Source organism: Epinephelus moara, chromosome 10, assembly GCF_006386435.1.
Source record: "Epinephelus moara isolate mb chromosome 10, YSFRI_EMoa_1.0, whole genome shotgun sequence".
Classification (NCBI taxonomy): domain Eukaryota; kingdom Metazoa; phylum Chordata; class Actinopteri; order Perciformes; family Serranidae; genus Epinephelus; species Epinephelus moara.
The window spans coordinates 19,168,203-19,190,111 of record NC_065515.1 but is presented as its reverse complement, the minus strand read 5'-3'; the positions used below and the strand labels follow the sequence as shown (position 1 = coordinate 19,190,111).

At 41.1% G+C, this 21,909-nt stretch overlaps 1 protein-coding gene across 1 annotated transcript in view; it reads left to right on the top strand.

Annotated features, from left to right (window-relative positions):
- The window catches only part of negr1 (neuronal growth regulator 1), a 190,829-nt gene extending 169,742 nt beyond the window's left edge, over positions 1 to 21,087 (top strand). Inside the window, exon 7 of the mRNA XM_050055376.1 lies at positions 20,881 to 21,087. Coding sequence (XP_049911333.1) covers positions 20,881 to 20,933 — 53 coding nt within the window. The 3' untranslated portion in view covers positions 20,934 to 21,087. The remainder of the gene's footprint in view (positions 1 to 20,880) is intronic.
- Positions 21,088 to 21,909: the final 822 nt, after the last annotated feature.

The following is a 21,909-nucleotide window of genomic DNA, read 5'->3' as shown; positions in this document are numbered from 1 at the left end:
TGGCTATGTTTGTTTGTGATTTATTTGAATCAACTTTTGCTGATGAACTAAAACAACTGCTATACAGAGTCATAATGATTATTGTGGCACATTGGTGACAGTCTGGAGTTGTGTTGGTTGCTTGTCTAAGCAGTCAAGACCATGCTAGTGTTCATACATATGAAATGTACTGGATGTTGATTATTTTGAATAATGGTATTAACAAGTCCCTTTTATCGAATCACTATTATTTGCAATAAAAGTCTTCATGTTACAATATAAACCCACATCTGAGTTCATGAGCACTCAAAGGGGTTGTCATTATCACTGAGACAGGGTTTGAGCCAGAGCGCGCCGTCACCACAATGTCCTCCTTAAAATATAAAATGTCTCGTCACCACATCCTCCCTGCATCAAACTGTCCCCCTAAAAATCAAAAACAGAATCAGTGCTGTCAGCAGACTTATCATTTTTAGATTTTAATAACTGTGTCATTAATTGTTTCTTGAATTAGCTCAACTACAAAATACATTGTTGGCTGTTGCCCTGTATATGTACATCGTTTGGGGACTGCCCATTGTTCTAAAGGCCCAAATTCCTGGGGCCCCATTAGTCGGAAAAATGTCCCATTGGACTGAAAGCCCATTTCACTGACAGCTTGTTATCCCAAAAACAAACACCCATCGCTCCAAAGTGCAGTTTCTCCTAAAATACACACTCCCTGCAGTTAGACAACCCAATCATTAGAAAAAAATGTTTGTATTGTACATTTCTGTAATCCACTGGTTTGGAAAAGATCATGATTCAGCTTAAAATACCCATGTTTGGTGGCACAGGGGTCGCTGGAAAAGCAGAGATGGGTCGGAGAAAAACGCCCAGGTTCAGTGGCTGAAACGCTGCTGGAAAAATGCCACGAAGGGTCGTTAAAGAAATTTGGAATTCATGGCTCAAACGCCACGGGGGAAACTGAAACTGACTGCAGGAGTGTGTATTTTTAGACAAACAGGACTTTGGAGCAATGGGCATTTGTTTGCGGGGTAAAGTCCATTGGGTCATTTTACGGACAAGTGGGGCTTCTGAATTTTGGGCTGTTTGAAAGGAAAAACTCCCCTTTTTAAAAATGTAGCAGGTATCATGTCTTTTTGGGTTAAAATAAAACAGCTGGGTAAGGAAATGGCTAGTACAAACAATGTTATGTTGGCTGACTGCACATGTCAAAATCTGTCGTAGCTAGACAGCAGTCGAGCGCTGACTGACAGCTAAAGCCACAAACTAATATTTTATCACTTAAATCAGGATCTTTTTATGTTTAGGACAGATTGTTCTGCCTGTGACATTGTAACATGAGCTAATGTTAGCGAACAATACAATGTAATCTCAGCTAATGTTAGCTAACACTACAATATTACGTTAGCTAATGTTAGCTAACACTACAGTATTATGTTAGCTAATGTTAGCTAACACTACAATGTAACGTCAGCTAATAATAGCTAACTCTATAATGTGACATTAGCTTATGTTAGCTAACACTACAATGTAACGGCAGCTAATGTTAGCTAACACTACAATGTAATGTTAGCTTAATAAGCTAACATTAGCTAACGTTACACTGTAGTGTTAGCTAACACTACAGTGTAACGTCAGCTAATGTTATCTAAGACTACAATGTAATGTTAGCTTATGTCAGCTAACACTAAGTGCTGCGGGAATGAGTAAGCATTTTAGCACTCCCACTTCGCTTGTCTTGAGCTCAATGGGTCTGTTGGTTTTTGGTTAGATGCCTAAAATAAGGTCTGTGGTTAACACAAGCTAAAGAGACTTTCATGTTTTGTTCTGAAGCAAAAAATACATCATTAAATACCCTACTACTAAATTCTGAAGCTTTTACGTGTTTTAAAAAGATGGTTGCTAACAAGTGGCTAAATGAGACTACAGAACGTCGTCGCGTTATTTTTTCTTCTTCTGGTGATTGCATTTAAACTAACTATCATAAACTTCTGTTTGCCACAGAGCTTGTTTCCTGCAATGATCCAAAATCCAATGGAAAAATCCCACTGGCTTTTTGTTAAGGGAACCAGGGGGTGTTAAAATTGTGTTGGCCTACAAATAAACTTCATCCTGCAACACTTTGTTGGATCAATTTAGGATTAATTTAGATGAGACCTGATATTTTCAGCCTTAATTGTCAGATGTGACTTAACAGAATTTTGTAACTTTTACCAGATACCAGATTTACACCATGATTAGAATCATGACGAAAGTAATTTTAAGTGTCACGGTAATCTACATATTATCACTAAATCCAAGCTGCAGTAAATTGGTCTGGTTTTGTGGATACAGATGAATTATAAACTCTTTGAAGTGTGCTTGAAGCAAAATACAGATTTGCCAGTGGCGCAGTGAAACCCTGGTGAAACAAACACTGCCGGGAATATTCTCCAGGCAGAGGCATGAGGGAAATATCAGTGTGTTTGTACAGTGTAGCCAGAATTATTGAGTCATCCTAATTTTGCCGTATCATGCATATTTGATCCCCTCCCCTCTGCCCTCAGACTCTTCATAAATCCTCCTGAGCCCTGATGACCAGAAGTCACAATACATAGGATTAACCACCGTTTGCACCGCATCCTCATCGCTCAGTTTATGTGATCTGAATATATTTACAAACATGAATTTCTGCACATTCAGTCCCACACAGGCCCCGGTTATACCTTTTCCCCGACAGCACAAGGCTCTGGAGTATCCTCTGACCTGAATACGCTCCCGACTAAAAGATCCGTGGCTGTGTGACCTACCTCATAAAAGTTCAGTTAAAAAAGTCATGTTGATGTACAAGCTGAAAAGAGGCCACGCCACCCACTTGCAGAGATCACTGCCTCACCTTGTGCTCCCAGCTGACAGCGGGGGGAAAAAAATCTCTCCACTTTTAAATTTAAGATAAGAGGATTTTAAATATTCATGCGAGTGCGTATTATTACGGCTCCACATTCCCCACGCTGAATTTTTAAATTGTCCATTTTCAAAGCATCCTCCTCCTCTCGTCCCGATGTATCAGGATCATACTGTTCTGTTTGCATTTATTACAAGTTTGGGTTCATGCAACAACAGCTGTTTAAACTGAATCTTGGAGGGGGACAAGTACTGTACTGAATGTGCCTTTAAAGTATTTTATCAATCATAACCAACCCTCATTTAGAGCATTAATGCTCCTGCTAAACATAGCTAAACATTACATACTTAATATCTCAACAACGGAACAAATACAGCACTAATTAACCGTTATTCTGACACATGTAACCCCAATGTAGCATAGAATACAAATGAATTAAGCAAAGTTAAATGTCATCATCATCATTAGAATAATTAGGATTAATGCATAGTTAAAGTGTAGTCATGTGTGTTTATCTACCAGGGAAACAGAAGCAGGGTTCAGCCTGATTATCGTCAGGTCAAACTGTTCACACAAACTCTTCTTACGCTTTGTTTTCACTTCTTTAATAATATGGGCAGGGACGTATTTGAAAGGCACGTTTATTAATCTTCTCTGTGATTGACGTACTGTACCTGACACTATCTTAACATTTTACTGCCGCGCTGAAAATAAAAAACAACACAAACACAGCTTGTGTTTAAACAAACAGAATTATTTTGAGGATAATGTGTGACTCCGAGTGTCACTGTAGGAAGTGTCATGACAAACTCAGACACTGCTGTGACACCCTGCAACAGCACCAACAGGAGCACATACGGTGTGTTGCCAATAAAGAGTTGATGAGGTGATTCAATATATTGCAAGTGGCGTTTACAGTCTAAGAAGGCAGACGCGGATAAATACTGATAATGAGTCGTTTTGTATCGCAGCTAATGCAAATGCTCAGCCTATCAGCGTGCATCATCAGCACATAACGCTTTACAGTGTGTTGTGATTTCACCACTCAAATGCTGAATGTTTGTAGTTTTTATTCTGCAAATTAATATATGTAAAACTGCATCATCCTGCAGTGAAAATGAGGCAGCGTATACTGGAGGTTATGGAAATGATTAGCACGGTGTCAAAGTGCTGTTCACAAAGGCGTCGGAGGCCGCGACGAACAGAGCGGAGGAGTTGTGAGAGAGGGATTCCTCCTGACCCTGCGGTTAATGAAACCCTTCCTGTGCCTTTGTCAGTTTTAACTGTGAGATTGTGTCATACTACTCACTGGAGCTGCTGCCTGGCTCCCGCAGTCGCCATCCCACTTCCCTGAGCAGCATACTGAGTTGTCAGTATCAAAAAAACCTCTGTTTCTTGAGTGCTAGCATTCAGTTTGGGAGATATGTTTGTTGCACAGCAGGAAAATGCTATCCCTCCTGTCAAACGCAGGCAGAAAGAGGAAAAAAAAAATTGAATTTCTTTCTCTATAACCAGTCTCCGGGCAAGTTTGATTCAGCTCTAAATGGAAAAAAGAAAAAGTTAAGGTTTTTTTGAAATAGGTCTCTTTCTTTTCTCTCTAACATTTCAATTGGTACAAAAACAGTGATTTCTGACTGGTGTGACTCCGTTTTCTTTGAAATCCTTCTGATAGTGTTGCTGGCAGCTGCCAATGTAGGGAGGGGCTATTTTAAAAAGAAGTTGCATCAAGTATTTGTCAACCTGTCCCTCATTATTTCCACTGAACTGGAAAATAAGTTGCCAGCCAATGATGCAGAGCCTGAGATAATGCCTGGGTTTAAAAGCAAGCTATCTAAGCCAGGTCTCTCCATGACGCCGATGACTAAATCACACACTGCGAAGTGTTTTCACGTAAAGCTCCCGGGCACTTGTCAGTTTTCATGAAGGATTGAATGGGTTTGCCATGGAGAGAATGTCATCATTTGACTGACAGTAAATGTAATCCTGTTTCATTTGTTTTCATGCCCCAGCAGGCAGATTACACATTGTTTTATACACACTGAATGACACAGCAAATCACTTATTTGTAGCACCAGTTCATTGTGTGTGTGTCTTCAGTGTTGTGTTTGTTTAAATGGAGTGACCTCTAGTAGAGTTCAAGGTAACGAGGTGCAGCATTTCTTCTGTTTGTTTCTGTAAATTAAAAAATATTTACTAATGCCATATTGTTTTCTTTTTACAAAAACTGGGAGTGGATATTATAAAGTTGGTGGGAACATCCGAAAAGTTTCTATATGGACTTTTATTTCACATTTTTTTATTTGTTATATTTAAATTTTTCAAATCATCATGCTGAAAAATAATATGATGAGAAATTTGGAACGGAAATGTTTACTCCAATGTGTATGAAGGTCCTTTAGCCACCAGGGATATAGTTGTACATTTATAGGCTCTAGATCACTGGAATGATATATATGGCTTTAAGTGGCATTGATATATCTATATATAATATATATAAATATATATATTGATATTTGTCCAGAAATAAGAAAATTCATGTACTTTAATTACTTTAAAGCTTACATTGTGTATAGCACGTATGCAAGTCCATTTTCATCATGTTTGATGTAATTTTGTAGCAGTGGTTTGATACTAATAAATGGCAGTTGATGATGGAACTGTAGATTGTGTTTGTGTTGAACTGATGTGACCTTCACAACGGCGACGCTCGTCGCTCACAACAACACGCTGATGCTTTTATATGTGTTCAAGAGGAGAGGGTTTGACTGAACACACTTGCTCTGGGGCCACGCTGGAATAGGATAATTTATTCCTAACAACATGTTACCGACTAAAAATATCCAAGTCATCCATCTAATGAGCAGATACTTTATGATCAGAGTTACTTGTTGGAGAAAAAAACTATTGATTTATTACTTTTTAACATTAATTTTATGGAAATTTAAAATGTTTTTCAATGTTTTTTGTTTGTTTAGTTGTGTCCTTTATATCAGTGGTGCTCAAAGTTTTGGTAACTGGGTGCCAAATTAGGGAGCCGGCACATTGTCAAGGGACACGCAGGTTCAAGACATAAGATATCTGTAGTTTGTAGTAGTTTGCGTAAACTCTCCAAAAAAGTAATCTAATTAATTACATATTCTGTGATGAATTCATCTAAATTAATTGAATACTTCGATTTTTGCCGTTAAAGTATGTTGAATATTCAATTCAAATGAATTTTGGTGTTGTAGTAAAGCTGCTTGACACAATTGTCCCCCTGTCTCCTACCACCAGAAATGGTCTGCAGTTTATTGTAATCCATTTTGTAAGAGAGTTAGTTAGTCAGTTACAGGCAGACTTACTCAGTTTGCGTCTGAACGCCGGGTTGAGTGTACTTGACGAGGCTGGCTGCTAGCGCTAGCATCAGAGACTGTTTTAGCTCAGACCTCCGCGTTCGCTGTTAAATGCTTTGCATTGAGGTGATATTTCAGGCCTGAAGTTCTCCAATAGTACAAAAATTCCTTACTGCAGAAACTGCAGAGAACGGTGCTCCTATCAACATTTCCATCTGGGCGTTTTTTTCTCTGGACTCCAGACTCCAGACTAACGCAGGACTGGCACATAGAGACAGACAACCATTCACACTCACATTCACACCTACGGTCAATTTAGAGTCACCAATTAACCTGCATGTGTTTGGACTGTGGGAGGAAGCCGGAGTACCCTCTTGCTGTGAGGCGACAGTGCTAACCACTAGACCACCGTGCCACCCCCGTATTATACAATGAAAGTTAAGAAAATGACAAGACAAAAAACGTAAACATATAAATATTAGGTAAAAATCATAATTATAAAGTCATCATCAGTGCAGGTCACCATATATGGCTCCATTAAATCAGACTGAGTATGCCAGCTTGAAAAGGTATGTTTTCCGACGGGATTTGAAAGTGGAAAGGGAGGCAATATTGCGAATGTCGTGGGAGAGAGAGTTCCAGAGGCGGGGGTCTTTTTGTGATTAATTAATTGAAATGAACGTGTTATTTTGACAGCCCTACTTACTACACTTACCAATTCTGTGAACTACCACCAGTTTGCCAGTGTTACATCATTACTACTCGTCATGAGATTTGTGAAGGCTGACTTGTTGACAAGTCTTATGAAGTCAAGTGTCATAATGGCGTTAAACATCAAATCCTTGAGCACCAAATTCACCTATTTGCACAAAAGGCAGATCATTTTCTGTCACCTGTGGTCTGATCACATTAAGATTGAATCATTTTTTCTGAAATGTCCTTTTGTAATTTCCGTGGTGGCTTTTTCATCTTACTTCCACATTAAACTGCCAACTTGTCCACTGAAATCGCTGTTTTAGCTTACAGCGCTCACACTATGAACGAACATAGGCCTAATCCCGACGACACTTACAGGGTGCCTGGCAGACGCTTGCTAGGGTGGGTGCAGTTTGATGCAGTAACTGAGTACAGTATTAAATGTAAGATATTGAAAGTTAAAGTATTTAAAGCGACCGCGGCTGTCTGGGTTGCCACACAAAATGTTTCTAAGGGCTGCCGTTGGCCCTCGGGCTGCACTTTGAGCAAATATTCTTAACATACTAATGCCCATCACCTTCTGTAGTAAATAAAAACACCTATGGACTTTGGTATAAATTATAATGACCATTATGTCATTAGACAGAAATTGTTCTTTATCCAACTTGACCCATCTTTATGTTTCAGTTTTTAATTTTATGATGTGACAAAGCTATGGTCAGTATGGTTAGGTTAAGAGGCAAAAACCAGTGTGTTAAGGTTAACCTTTTCATGCATGGTGGTCACTACAGGGAAGTTATTTAAAAGCCATTTTCTTGTATATACATGGATTTTGATGCTATAGTTGCATGTAAGCCACTACAGTGGATCCCAGCGCATCTTGCCATACACTGCCCCCCACTGGCCAGGGTTTGTAAGTGCAACACAATCTCTGAAAACCAAGATGGCCGACAGAATGCAAGAAATGTTGTGCAGCTCAGGAATTTATCGCCAATCCTACTACAATAGGAGACCCTTGCAGGTAAATAAAATTTGCAAACATCACGTAACATCTAAGAAGTAATACAGTTGGTAAAATTTCCAAGTATTTATGTTGGGAAGAAATTACAAAGAATCATCTGTCCACTAAACTGGACATCCTGCATCACTGGCTATATTTGAACTACAATTAATACCATTACTGCAACCTTGTATTTCAACCTTGTGTTGCATTGGTTTATAGTTAAAACTTAAACACATGCTGTTCACCCAAATGGACATGTAAAAAGAGCCCAATCTCATTCCAAAGTTGTCGAAATCCAGCGCTTGGGCAGCTACCTGCGGCGTCAGGAACCAACAGAAAAAGGCATCCTTTAACGTCGGCATGATACATGGCTGGTTGCCGTTATAGTTTAACGGCGCCCAGCAGCATCAGTGGGAAACGTGGCAGGACAAGGACGGAAGTTAAGGCGACGAAAATCCGAGTGGGGCGGGCGAGAGGGATGGTGGATGGGTCCAACCAACACCAACTTTCACCCAAGAGAGCTCACGTCCCGTAAGATTCTAGAGCCAAACCCTGTATTTTTTTTTCTAAACCCAACCATGTGTGTTTGTTGTTGAAGGAAAAAACAGTAAAATCGCTGCGTTGTACTGACGTAAATTTCCTGTGAAAACAGAGGGGTGTATTGCAAAAGATGACAATTCATGTAACAGGCAGAACTTGACACAGTGTCCCAGAACGTCAACAACCAAAGCACCCAGGGTACCTTGTACATTGTATGTGGACGTGGAAAGTCCATGACCAAACGTCGATATGTGACGAGGTCGGAGTGAGAATGTGCTGGTAAAAAACTGAAAAAAATTATTTAAAAAGTTTGTTTTTCGTGCCTAAAGAGGAATAAAAACACAAAAATCTTGACCAAAGTAGTCATAATTCATACATGAAAAGGTTGTGTTTGGTCGCCACCAGAATGACTGAACATGTCCTGAACTGTTGTTAAAGAATCTTTTTTTTTTTTTTTTGCCCAAGCCACAATTTTTTTCTGAGCATCACCAAGTGCTTTTTGTGCCCAAACCTAATCAGACCTTTACTACAAAATTCGAGTCTCAAATGATCAGGAAACATTCATGCTTCTTTTGAGGGGAAGTTTAGTTTGAGGGACGTGTTGGAAAATCAGCTTCAATATCCCACTTTGACTAACTGATCAATGGTTCAACAAACTTCTCGCCATGAAAGTCTGGAGTTTATGGGCTGTCCTGGGTGCACTGTTCCGCCCTGACAGCCCTTTCTTTCCAGCCCCTCTAAAAGCCAGTCACAGCGGCGATGGGGAGTTTGATATGATGACAAATGGTTAAACCCAGTGGCTGAATTATTGACTGGAACCAAAATGTGAGGACAGAACTCCTCTGGGACGAGAGCTGAGTGGAAGCTGCTCTACACTCTAATTGCCCCCCCGCCCACCTACTCGTTCCTGTCTTGGCAGCCCTGTGTTGAGTGTTACAGAGCACTGATGAACTCTACAACACACTTTAAGTGTTCCAATAATTAAAGCCCACTGAGATTGTCAAGATAATGCACCGCACAACAATAACCTGCGTAAATTCAAGAGACTTAAACAACAGGTCTGGTCACATTGCTTAATTGCAGTGTTCTTGCAATCGGCATAGCCTGAAAGTATTTTTTTTTTTTAATGTGATGGTCTACCCTTTCACCTGAGGAGACAGCTGAGGCAAGTGCAGACATTGCGGCTCTGGAGAGAATATGCAAATGTGAGGAGATGGAGTTTATGATCCAGAACTACTCTGCTCTGAGATGGAACAATAAGTGACGGCAGCTGAAGTCAGGAAAGAAGAATCTGCAAAGTATTTGTGAAATAAAAGTGAGAATAATGAGCGCTGTGTCTCGGCAGATCCCCGCTCTAACATGGCAATTAGGACGACTGTGACGAGCTGGATGCCCGTTTGGACGTTATGCCCTCGGATTTTGATGCAGCAGTGTGTTAGAACACAACTGTGCTGTTTTGCATTTATTTCGGATACCTCTACTGATGACATTTAAATAGGCACTTTAACACCCCTGACTCCTAGAAATGACGCGTGTATACCACTAATTTGCAACAGCAAATACGCTTTGATAGAAACGTAATGCTGCCCTGATTAGGTTTTTTATCACATAATTAGAAAACGTTGCTAATGAACAAAAAGTTAATAACCTCAATGCAAAGCGTTCTCGTCTCTGTGGTGGAATGAGTTACCGGACTCAACTCAGGCAGCAGAAACACTCTGTCTTCAACAATGGCTGATATTTAAAACATTTGACATCCACATTAATTAAAGGGAGATTGTGAGCACCAGAGTTGGGGGTAACACGTCACAGTAATATATTACATTTTAGCAGTAACTTAGTAATATAATGTATTACCAACAGGATGTTTGGCTAATATTATTACACTTACAATGTCACATAATGCGGTATCATCCGAAATAAACTGTTAATTGTTTTCATCTATTTATCCACACTGATCCACACTGCTCTACTTCCACCAGTGCATTGTGTCACGTCATTACAGACTACATTATAAAAGGGTTCCAGTGATCGGCACATCTGGGTCATGCCGCACTGTGTGTTATCATATTCAGTGTGTTTTATTAATACACCCGAAACATCTACAATGTATCCCGTTCTGCTTTTGCGTCCTAAGGCTGCTAGAAAGTAGCACAGATAAGGAGCTAGCCTGCCATTTGTGCTTTCCTAATCCCTGTGATCGGCACATCTGGGTGATGTTAGTCGCCTGTATGTTGGATGTGTTTCCATTCACATCCCCTACAACTGCAGAGCAACACTGGCACACAGTCCCGTTCTTATGCAAAACTTTCTCTCCAATGCTGTTGTAGCTGAAGGCACACCAGGAACCAGCATCTCCGGTGTATTAATTCACACTTGTCATAGTGACTTACTCGCACGCCATTCCGTTTGTGGTGCTAACCTCAATATTTGTTTATTGTGTTTCATATCATAGGCCCACAAATATTGATCCAGATCTCAGAATTGGTCAGACTTTGATCCTCTGCCTGACCCTCCCTGTGTCCAAGGGTATTCATTTATTTTTAATGGTCCAGGCTATTAAATTGATCTATAGCACCACATTATTATTAGTATAAGCTAGGGATTTTAATACAAAGTGGTAACCACTGTATGTCATGAATGAGCCATTCATTTACTACTGACGTGATCGATTGTTTTTCAGTTATTAGTCAGACCCTGTGTATTTCCATGGAAACAACAGTCACAAAAAGTTTTTAATTTTGAGAGATAATTTCCCCCTGAACATGATAACATTTTGATTATATATTTTATGTTGTTGGTAATAATTGTATAATTGCAAAATCACACTTGAGGGTGTGCTTTAATGTCATTTATGACACCTCAGTGATGTGTACGGACCTCAGCGCAAGCCCCTTGGTTCTGACTGAAGTGCCACAAATGACATTAAAGCACACCCTCTTGTGTAATAATGCTTAAGTAACTTATTACTTTCAAATGAAGGTAACTAGTAATAGGTAATATATTACATTTTGAGAGTAAGTTGCCCAACACTGGTGACTGAGAAAGCAGACACGCTGACATCAAAAACAGGTTAAATACTGGTGTGTTACTTTATACTAAGAGGAACAGTAGCTGCACTCTCTTGTGTAAACAAAGACTATATTTCAACAAACTGTTTAGTTATTTGTGAGGAAAATAAAAACTCTTTGCTGGTTACAAAAACAACCAATCACACTCAGGGCTCTAGTTTCCCGGCGCAGCGCAGGGTGGCGCAGGGTGGCGAACCCCACGCAGAGCTAGTTTCAAGCAGCGCACCCCGAGGCACGCTCAGTTTGGTAGTTTGGCAGACTGAGGTGCGCTGAGATGGGTGTGGCGGCGCAGCAGGGGGAGGTGTCGACAGATCCAGCTTGGCGCAGTGACAGTTTCGTGCCAAAAGGCTTCACCGAAGGTGCGCTAAAAGCTCGCCAGCTAAAACCAGGTCTACTGTCAACGCAGGCGGAGCACAGCTGGTGTAAGCCGAAGATTGGCTGACCGGCTGACCATCACCAAAACCTCACAGGCAGGTTTCCAGAATGTCAGGCACATTAACGATGCAATAAATACCCAAATAAACACTATTCAATGCAACTATCTGCAATCAGCACATAAATGTATCTCTATATCGACTGTCCCGTCATCTGATGTCAGATCAAAGGGGATTGGCACACCGTTTGGCACGTTTGGCACGCGTAATGGAAACCCAACCTGATTTGATTAACACAGCTGCAAACTAATGAGTTCACATCCCTCTCAGCCAACCACAAACAGCCACAGCATCAGATAGGGAGTATATATTCAGCATCTGTCATCTTAGAAAAGTCAAAAGAAAAGAAACAGAGTGAGACTGCGAGAGAGAAAGAGAGAGCGCGCGCGCACGAGAGAAACGCAACATTGATTTACAATTGTGGTGACCTCCTCCCAGGCTACCTTTGCATCATCAGCCCGTGGAGGTCTGCTCGCAGTTCCATATATTCGGACACTGCGAGCTTGGACCTCCCGGACCAAAACATCAGTTTCCTCCTGGGAGAAGTTTGGCCGTCTGACGCTGCTGCTCTCTTCTGCCATGGCGAATTGAGTAAACTCTCATTACGCCTTCGCGCGGCGCATTTAAGGGTGAGGAGAGGGGCTCATTTGATTGGTGTGATGTGTGTAAAACCCACTCCACGCCTTCTCTCCTCCCTCTTTCCGACTTGCGCAGGTAGGAGGGACAGAGGTGGGAAAGAGGAGTAGCTGCGCCAGGGCGCACGGTGTGCCAAACTTGCAAAATCTGCCTGGCCACACCCAGTTGGCGAAGCGCAGGTGCGCTGCACCCCTGCCTTGCCCGGTCTGCGAAACTAGAGCCCTCAGACATTAAGGAAAGACTTAAACAAGTACACTGTATATAATGGAAAACAGGACAGCATTTAAATTGACCTTTTTTTTTCCACAGATGGGCTCCAATCATGACATCTGTCCCAGAGAATAATCCCAGATTATAACCTTATTGAGATGTGTATTAACCATAGGCTGTACTAAATAATGGATGTAGCTACTGGACATCACCCATTGTTTGTGAGCTACCATTTTGAAGCCTTGAGTTTGGTCTTTCAGCTACTGCTATTTTGGATATTTGGCGTCAGAAGTGATCATATTTGGACGAGAGATGCCCCACAGACAATCTGTCAAGCCTTGGTAAAATTTAAATGGTTGAGTTATATAAAGATTCACCCACTGTACATTTGTCATGAATGGATAAATTGGTTATAGAGACCAAAACTGTTTTTGTTCCAGGCTGTTAACATGTTTATTTCTGCTGTGGAGTTGGGCATTTTAACATGGGGGTTTATGGGGATTGACTCCCCTCTGGAGCCTGCCTCGAGTGGCCATGCAAAGAACTGCAGTTTTTAGCACTTATGCATTGAGGTCATGTGAGGTTGCCGCTTGGTTTCACCATAAAATCCACTGGTTGTGCTTTTTATATACGAGTATGCGTGCAGTACATCATGTATGCGCATGTTAACATCTACATAGGTATCTTTATGTGGACCCCCTGCCATTATCATAAGAGGGTTCACACCAATACTCGTACATTTTTTCATGACGAGTTTATGTTTTTTATTTTGCCCCCCCAGGCCCCTATTTCAAGACTCCATCATGTGCGAGTACATGAGTACATTTTGCATTCTTCTACATCTCAATTCATCTTGATAAAATGACACGAGTGCGTTATTTTTATGTTCATTATGTGGCCACCGCAGCTATTCTGCCGCAATTCTCTCGCAAAGTAAACATGCCAAGGCGTAGACATATTGCGCCGTTCTAACCGTACAATAAACACGCAATCAGCACACATATTTGCAGTTTCATCAAGATGTAGTAAAATTCAAACACACAGAGTCAGGGTGCCTTACATAACCATAAAAGTAAGCCTGGCGGGTGCTGTCATCAAAAGTGTGCCTGCAGCCGCCTTCCTGAGATGAAAAACAAATGAAACACTTTGAGGCTGAGCTGATTCCCCTCCCATTCTGCAACTCCATCTGTCACTCCCAGCGACTTATTCTGAGCAAGAGTGCTTTCCTGCATGACCTCCATCACAGCGGCGCAAGATGAACGAGGTGGGTCTGGTCTCTGTCCTCTGTCTTCTCTGTGCCAAGGCAGCAGGGGCACCGAAGCATCGAGAACACCTGCAAACTGAGAGTAATGAGGCAGCAGGCCGCACGGCCGCCCATCCTCCCTGCACTAATCAATCCAGCTAGCCATTAAGGGGACCAAGGAGAGCTGCAGCTAGTTAGAGAAAGCTGCAACTCCATACCTCCGTAAACCCATGACTTCTTCCTGAAGGTCTTCATCTGTTGTTTCTTTAAGATGGTCGTTAGTTCCATGTTTTTACACAGCACTTTTCCTGTGACCACATGTTGTTTTTTGATTTCCAGTTGATTAAATTTGAGTTTCTGACACAATTTCTGTCTTTTGCAGCTAATTATAACTTTCTTTGTCTTCTTCTTTTTAGTCCAAATAAACTATTGTTGGTGCTAAAAGCACATAACACAGAATCCATGCATTTATCAAGAGTATAAGGGAAGATACATTTATGATTTTAGGCCAAATAAACAAATTTAAAGGAACAGTGTGTGGGATTTAGTGGCATCTAGCAAACTTCTCCCATGTGCCAAGTGTGAACTCCTGGTTAGGGAGTCCTTCAGTGTTCATTGTTCAGGAGGGTTTTACCAGGAGCTGAATTATCCACAGAGGTCTCCTTCCTCTCTAAAACAAATGGACCAGTTAATTAAAACTGGTAAAAACACAGAGGGAAGTAGCTTTACGTTACAAATGAATGTTTCTCCATCGCTGTTTGGCTTGTTGCAGATGGGTCACTAGCCCACCACATGCTAAAGTGTGCTCACCTTTTTTCTTTGTCAACTTAAGCCCTGTTTCCACCAAGCAGGTACAGGTATAGTACAGTTCAGTTCAGTTCAGTGCGCTTTTTTCCCATTTCCACTGTCAGAAGTTGTGGATGGTACCAATGGAACTGTTCTGTATCGTCCCCATTTTTGGTCAGCCCCCTGTTGGGGTACCTAGCACACAGATCTGGTACTAAAAGGTGGAGCTGTGAACAGTGCAGTCCATTGATTGGTCAGTAGAGACTCACACTGCAGCCTGTTTGATTTTGGTTTAGAAAATGTGTCACCGATAATGAGGAAATACAGTGAGTGCTGGACAGAGCAGTGAGTGACAACAACCCCGCCCACATTTTACTACTGTTTGCGGTAGAAACACTGGGGTCTAGGTACCATGTCTGAAGGGTTACTTTTGGTTCCAAAGGTACCATACCGAAAGTGTTTGGTGGAAACAGGGCTTTAAAATCCAGATGTTCAGGAGGTTTTTTACCAGGAGCTGAATTATTCGCTGTCCAAAACAAACTGTGACGGTGATTTAAACCAGTAAAAAAATGTGTGAAGCTTCACATTAAATTGAACAGTGTTCTTCCGACTGCTCGTTGTGGATAGGCTGCTAACTACCACAGCCAATGTGGCCTCATCTAGAGCCAGTGTTTGGTTTGTCCATTCTGGGCTACTGGACAAGGACCCGCTCTCTGTATAGATATAAATGGCTCATTCTAAGGTAACAAAAACATAATGGTTCTTATTTTCAGGTGATTATGCTGGACCTTTAACTGAGTCCACATTGACTTACCATCTACAGTATTGATATGAAAATGTGCATCATGAATTTAAGCATGAGTTAAACAGAGAATTTTTAGGTGCATTAAATGTTTATGGTTAAATACAGACGCAGGGCTTACACACTTCCTGAGAGATTATTTTTGGTTAGAAGTGGTTCCCATCTTAATACATGAATGGAGTATGCAAAAAGATGTTTTCATTTCGATTGAAACGCCCATCTTCTCTCTATTCCACCCCTTCAATCTCGTGGAGTCTCCTTCTTTGCATTTCCATTCTGCTCCTGCCAGCCTCCAAGACAGAAGCCAGAAATGCACTGGAAAAAGACACGCTGTCACACGGTGCATATCCCCCCAAAAAATAATCATGCCACCGTGTCATTACCCAACCTCGACTCTCTCCCAGCAATCACATTCAAAGAGCATTTTTCAGGAGCTCCCTCCCCAGCACAACTAGTAAGCATGGCTAATGGAAATTTAATCAGCAGCAAGAGAGGACAGCAGGCATAATGCAACAGATGATAAATAGAAGAAAGATGCAAATGGTATTTATTTTAGACAGGCCGTGCTGACAAGCCTGATAATGCCTCCTCATGCAGTTTCTCCCTGAAGCTTCCTTTTGATGGCTCTGAAGTGGTATGCACCATATTTCACAGCCTATCATTTATGGAATAAATTGTGTTATTCATAGAAATGTTTTCATTTTTTTTCTGAATCTCTCTTGTCAGTGGTGCTTGAGCGCCATGGCAGCGGGCCTAAATTAATAAAGAGCAATGTAAATTGCTGCAGTCATTACAAACCAACATTACTAGAATTCCCAGCATGACCACATATTTTAAGACAAAATTGTTCCTTTCTGAGCCCTCCTCTAGTATTAACAAAGTTTGTACTTTGAGCTGAAAGATGAGACCTGAATGCTCTTTCACCTGTGCCTCCACAAAATGGATTTACCTTATTTTACATCTCTGAAAGTGTCCATGCCATGACATTTCTTGCGATGAATCATGTATATGATTCATGCAGCCTACACATGACGCAGATTCAGTATTTTATCTCAACATGATCCCTCTCTGGATTTTATCAAAAGTACCGACATGTTTCATTAATCTATCCAGGGACTAATATCTCAAATATCCATTCACAGCTGGCTTAACACCACATCCTCAGCTGGTGACATTTCAAGTTTATTTGCATACCGTTACAGGTGATATCTGGGGGCCAGAATTATTAATGCCGCTTTTTATTTTTGTATCAGCTATTCATCACAACTGCAGCACCTGAAATGAACATTTGATTGAAGAAGTGGAAGTAGCAAAGTCTATATTGAGACTTGAGCTTAAACGTTTTAGACACTGGAAGAAGAAGTTGACAAAATAATCTCACAACAGGGTCAATTAAGTGGCAGCTCTGTGTCATGATCCTGGGTTTTTGTCTATATTCTGTTGACTGTGGACTTTGTTTTGGGAGTTTTCTGTTTGTGTTCCTTGTTTCATGTTATTAATTCATGTTTAATCTGCTTCCTGTTGTATTCTGTAGATTCTCTCCTCACGTGTCATGTCTGGTTTTACTTCCTGTCTTTGTGTGTTTCCTGTCACACCTGTCTCGTTAGTCCTTCCCTGTTCCCAGAGTCTTCACTTCACACCTGTTCTGTATTAGTCTTGTTTGCTCCACCCTCGTGTTCCCCTCCACACCCTCGTTGTTAGCCAATCCCCATTTCCCTCCTTTTGCCCATGTCGACCTACTCCAGCTATGTCTCCTTCTTGTGATTAGTTTCCGGTGTATATATACCTGTGTGTTTCCCCTAGTTTTCGGTCAGTTAATCTGTGTTCATGGAGTTGTCTCTTCCTGAGGCCTGTGCCACAAAGCCAGCTCAGCTTACCCAGGGTATCTTTTAGTTATCTGGTTTGACTAACCCTAACACTGGCTGACATATCATATGATATGAGATGAAAGGACACCGAAAGTGTCTGCGACTGCGAGACAGTAAAATGTCAATAGCGTGGGATGTAAACGATACTTTCCAAAAATACACCATCACCAGAGACTTAAGTTACGTGCAGGTATCACCGGGCTATTTGTGACATCAGTATAGAGTATTTTTTGCTGTTTCATTGGATAATGATAAAACTACTCTGAATATGTCACACAAACACTTTAAAGTAACACCGGACTGTTTCTGCTGCTGCAGTAACGGGTGGAAATGCAGCCTATTTAGTGACTGATGAGGTCTAGCTGACCGAAATGTTCCATTTATAGTAAGGAGCCAATTAACAGTGTGTGGATTAATTTCCTAATAAAATATTATCTGTTTTTCCTAGTTCTTATCACATACAGGTAGGTGTCTCATGTTATTTTGAGCTGCAGTGACAGAGTCAGAGTGTAAAATAGCAACACTATCACTGCGGACTAAAATAAACAAGATAAAGTACTGATAAAACCGTGTTAAATGTTGTAAATGATATGCTTGTTAGAAGCTCTGTTTTAAAACCAGTGGAAATAGAGCCCTGGAACAATTAAATGATTCTACTGATCTATAACAACATATAGGCTACTCTTTTTTTATCTGAGACTCCACATTTTTGTCCATGGATACTTTACTCTTCAGTAATCTGATTAGTGAGAGGTTGGGCTGTTGACAGGTTGTGGTCTGATACTCTGAAGTTACTCTGCTCTGGAGCAGGTTAGCTGTTCAGCATCAGTTACCATGGTGATTTATCCTGGTAAAAAGAGAACCAGCTTTGTAGTAGTGAAAACCCAGAGTTAACCCTGAAGTTACGTCGCAAATACTGCTCCAAATCCTGCTTCATAGTACAGGCCTCTGCTTTGTTTCAGTATAGTTTTGGTTCTCCTTTCTTTTGGACTTTGTGTATTGTTGCCTGCATGTTTCGAGGATTTTCATCAGCATTAAAGCTTGCCTTTTGTTTAACCCTTAACCTGCCTCCTGCTCTGCATTTGGCTCCTTCCTGAACTGATTTATGACATTCTGGAGCTTTTGATCATATCACATGTGGTCCTTGGCCCGTTGTCATGGAATCCTACATGTTCACATGCACATTTAAAACACTTTCAAGATCTGAGGAAAGCCACTGGTGTGCCTGTTTACAGCACAGCCAAACAAACTCAGGTTGTTTTAAAGAACTCTGTCACTAAATCCACAGAGGAAAAAAATGACATTTAATTTCTACATCTAGTTCTGTGTTCTGCAAATTATTTTGATGTGAAGCAGCAGCAGCAGCAGCAGCAGTAAATGTTGGGTCAGCACTAACGTAAAGACTCCCTGTAGAGTTTTCTTGTAAGTAGTCAAAACTAATGTTTACATTCACTGTTACTCACCTAAATTCGTTTTGTGTATCCTTGAGCTCTGACAACCGAGCTGAATGTATTTTTTTTTTTCCTCATGAAACATTTATAAGTATTCTAAATCCGGAATCGTTTACATCATTGTTAACTTGCGAGCAGTTTTCTTCTTGTGCGCCTTTGCTGGTGTTGTACATCATATCTTGTCTTGTACATCAGTGGAATAGTGTGACACCATTTGTAGGACTTTGCAGCAGTGTGTGTGCATGTATAGCATCGTGTGTGTGCATGAGATAAAGAAAGTGGGGACCCACTCAGCGCTGCTGGATGTCAAAGACTCCACAGGGAACCTTCAGTACACGTGTGATGCAGTGTTAGGAGAGTGTACAGTGAACAGTGAGAGCGTTTACATGGACATGGATAACCTGTTTATGAGGCCCATCGCGTTTATGATCACATTTATATGTTAGTCATATTCTCAGTATACATGAAAAATACTAGTGACCCTGTTACTGATAACTGAGGTCTATCTGCCCAGGCGCTGTGATATTCACACAAACAAACAAACCTACTGTACATTTACTACCACATGACAACTGTTAATTTCTTCTCTGCTCCGATCGCCAACAGCTGCCTGCTCTGAGCTCATCCTCCGTCACTCCCTCTCTGTGTCTCAGCCACACACACATGCTCCATACTGAGCTGACGTTATTGCTCAAAACAGTGACTCTACTCTTATAACACCGTCCTCCACACCGCTGTCAGCCTGTCACTGTAACTATCACTGCGTAGGACACAGGAGCAGTGGATAGGGACATGCAGGCTTTTAACTGAAAGACAAAACTCTGTGTCTTCTACCACTATTGTCTGTCTTTCTGTTACGTCACATGCAACAGTATTCCAGTTTCTTCAGTGCTCCAGGTAGCATATCTGGGTTTCTGAAAACGATACATGGTGTTTACATGCTCAGACACAAACAGAACACTCCAAAAACCAATGATAAATGGGTTATTCACATCCATTTAAATACACTTATTGAGATACATATACGGTCGGTGGTGCTATATGCTGCATTATCCATTGTAAATCCTTTTGTGCAAACATAGGCCATTTGAATGGCAGGGTCTGCCACTAACAATGAAAACTGCTATATAGAGAGGTGATTGCACAATTTAAATACATCGAATGGCTACTGCTGAAGAAAGGCAGAACATAAACAGTATCATAAATGGGGATTATGACGTAAAACTTCAACTAATAGCCCAGGTAATTATTTGCTTCAATCACTCAACCCAACTCTATTTGGGACAGGTGTATATATGGGACAGGTCTTTAATCCCTTTCACACAGAACATTTGCTCAGCAAAGGTGGGGAATATTATAAAGTTACTTATTTAAGACGGTATGAATATTACTTGTATATAGATTAGGCTATAACATGTCAGTTACAAATCATTGATTAGATCTGACCCTTTACAAGCGGACCAGATAAAATGCCTTGTGCAAGAAAGCTGATCTTGATTGGTCAGAATTTACAGCAAGAAAAATCCAGGAAGTAAATGAATGTGCATATTAAGGCAGTACAGGAGGAGGCGCACATTAATGATCCTCCAGGACTGTAACATGCTCATGTTTAACCCAAACAATGTGTCATGTGACTGCAGTTGGTTCGGATCGAGGTCAGAACACGTTCTCACCACAAACGAACTGCACCAGAGTTAGTATGTAACCTGACCGAGACCACCTCTTCAAGAAGGATCTTGGTCAGGTTGTTTTGGTGCACACCCGAGTGCGACTGCTGTGTTCACACCGGCCCAAATGAACCGCACTTAGGGAGCAAACAAACTTTGATTGACATTGATTGACAACCTGACATTGTTTAATTTAAGTGTACACATTTTAGCACTGTAGGGTTACACAGGCAAACTGTTTGATATTAATAATCTGTTTCTTTGTCTTTGAGGTACCGTGGTTGTTTGGAAGGTCCCCTCCTGGTCAAGCAAAAGGTGTGGCTGAGGGCTGAGGACTGAGGACTCAAATCCTGGCGCCAACTCATTGGACCAGACCATGTCCTGCTGGGTCATGGGGGGATTTGGGTTTAGTTAGTTTTGCTTTGTGTTTAGTTGTTGTTGCCGTACATTTTGGTTGCCCCTTGTGTATTATTTGGCATATACATATACATACTCCCTCGTGTGCCATTTTGAAAAGTCATTTTTTTGGGGGGTGGGGGGTGGGGGTGGGGGGGTAAATAAAAACCCATGATTTTGTCAGTGACTCCTGTGTCCTTGTTGCCTCACTGTTTAGTCCCTAACAGATATATATTCGAATTTCATGACTGCTTTAGAGGTGGGGAGTCAAAGTCAGTAACTTTTTTTTATCTCTCTTGTTTGCCAGGCCGGTTAATCTGAATGAATTAATGTCTTCTTTGGTGCTCATGGTTTCAGTTAAATGAACTGAACGATTGAATTGTGAATCTAACGATGTGTAGCATCTCCGTAATGACAAAAGTTTAAACATTTATATTTGTATGTGTGATCTAAGCAGCTTAGTACTATCTCAACTGAAATTTTATAGTACATGAAAAACCTGAGGGATTATAATTTGGAGGACATCTTGTTCATGTTGCCTAAACATTGTCTCTTTACAATGGTAGTCATGTGATATGACTGAAAGCTCCAGAAGGGCTACAAACTGGATCAGTCTTGAGATTATCAAGTGTTGTGCTGATGTATACACAGGTTAGGTATGTTCAAATCCATCATGGTAAACTGTGACATGGCTGCAGATTAAACTGTGTACATTTTTAACCCCAAGCCAAGCTTTATTGTGTGTTGGATGTATGTTTACCGCATATTTACCTCTGAAAGGGCTCCATTGTGTCTGCTTTCACGCTGATCCAGCAGTCATTCTGTCCTGCAGCCCAGGTGCATCTGCACTACAGAGTAACACAGCATGTCATTAGCACTAATATAGCTGTCAAGGGAGCTGCAGA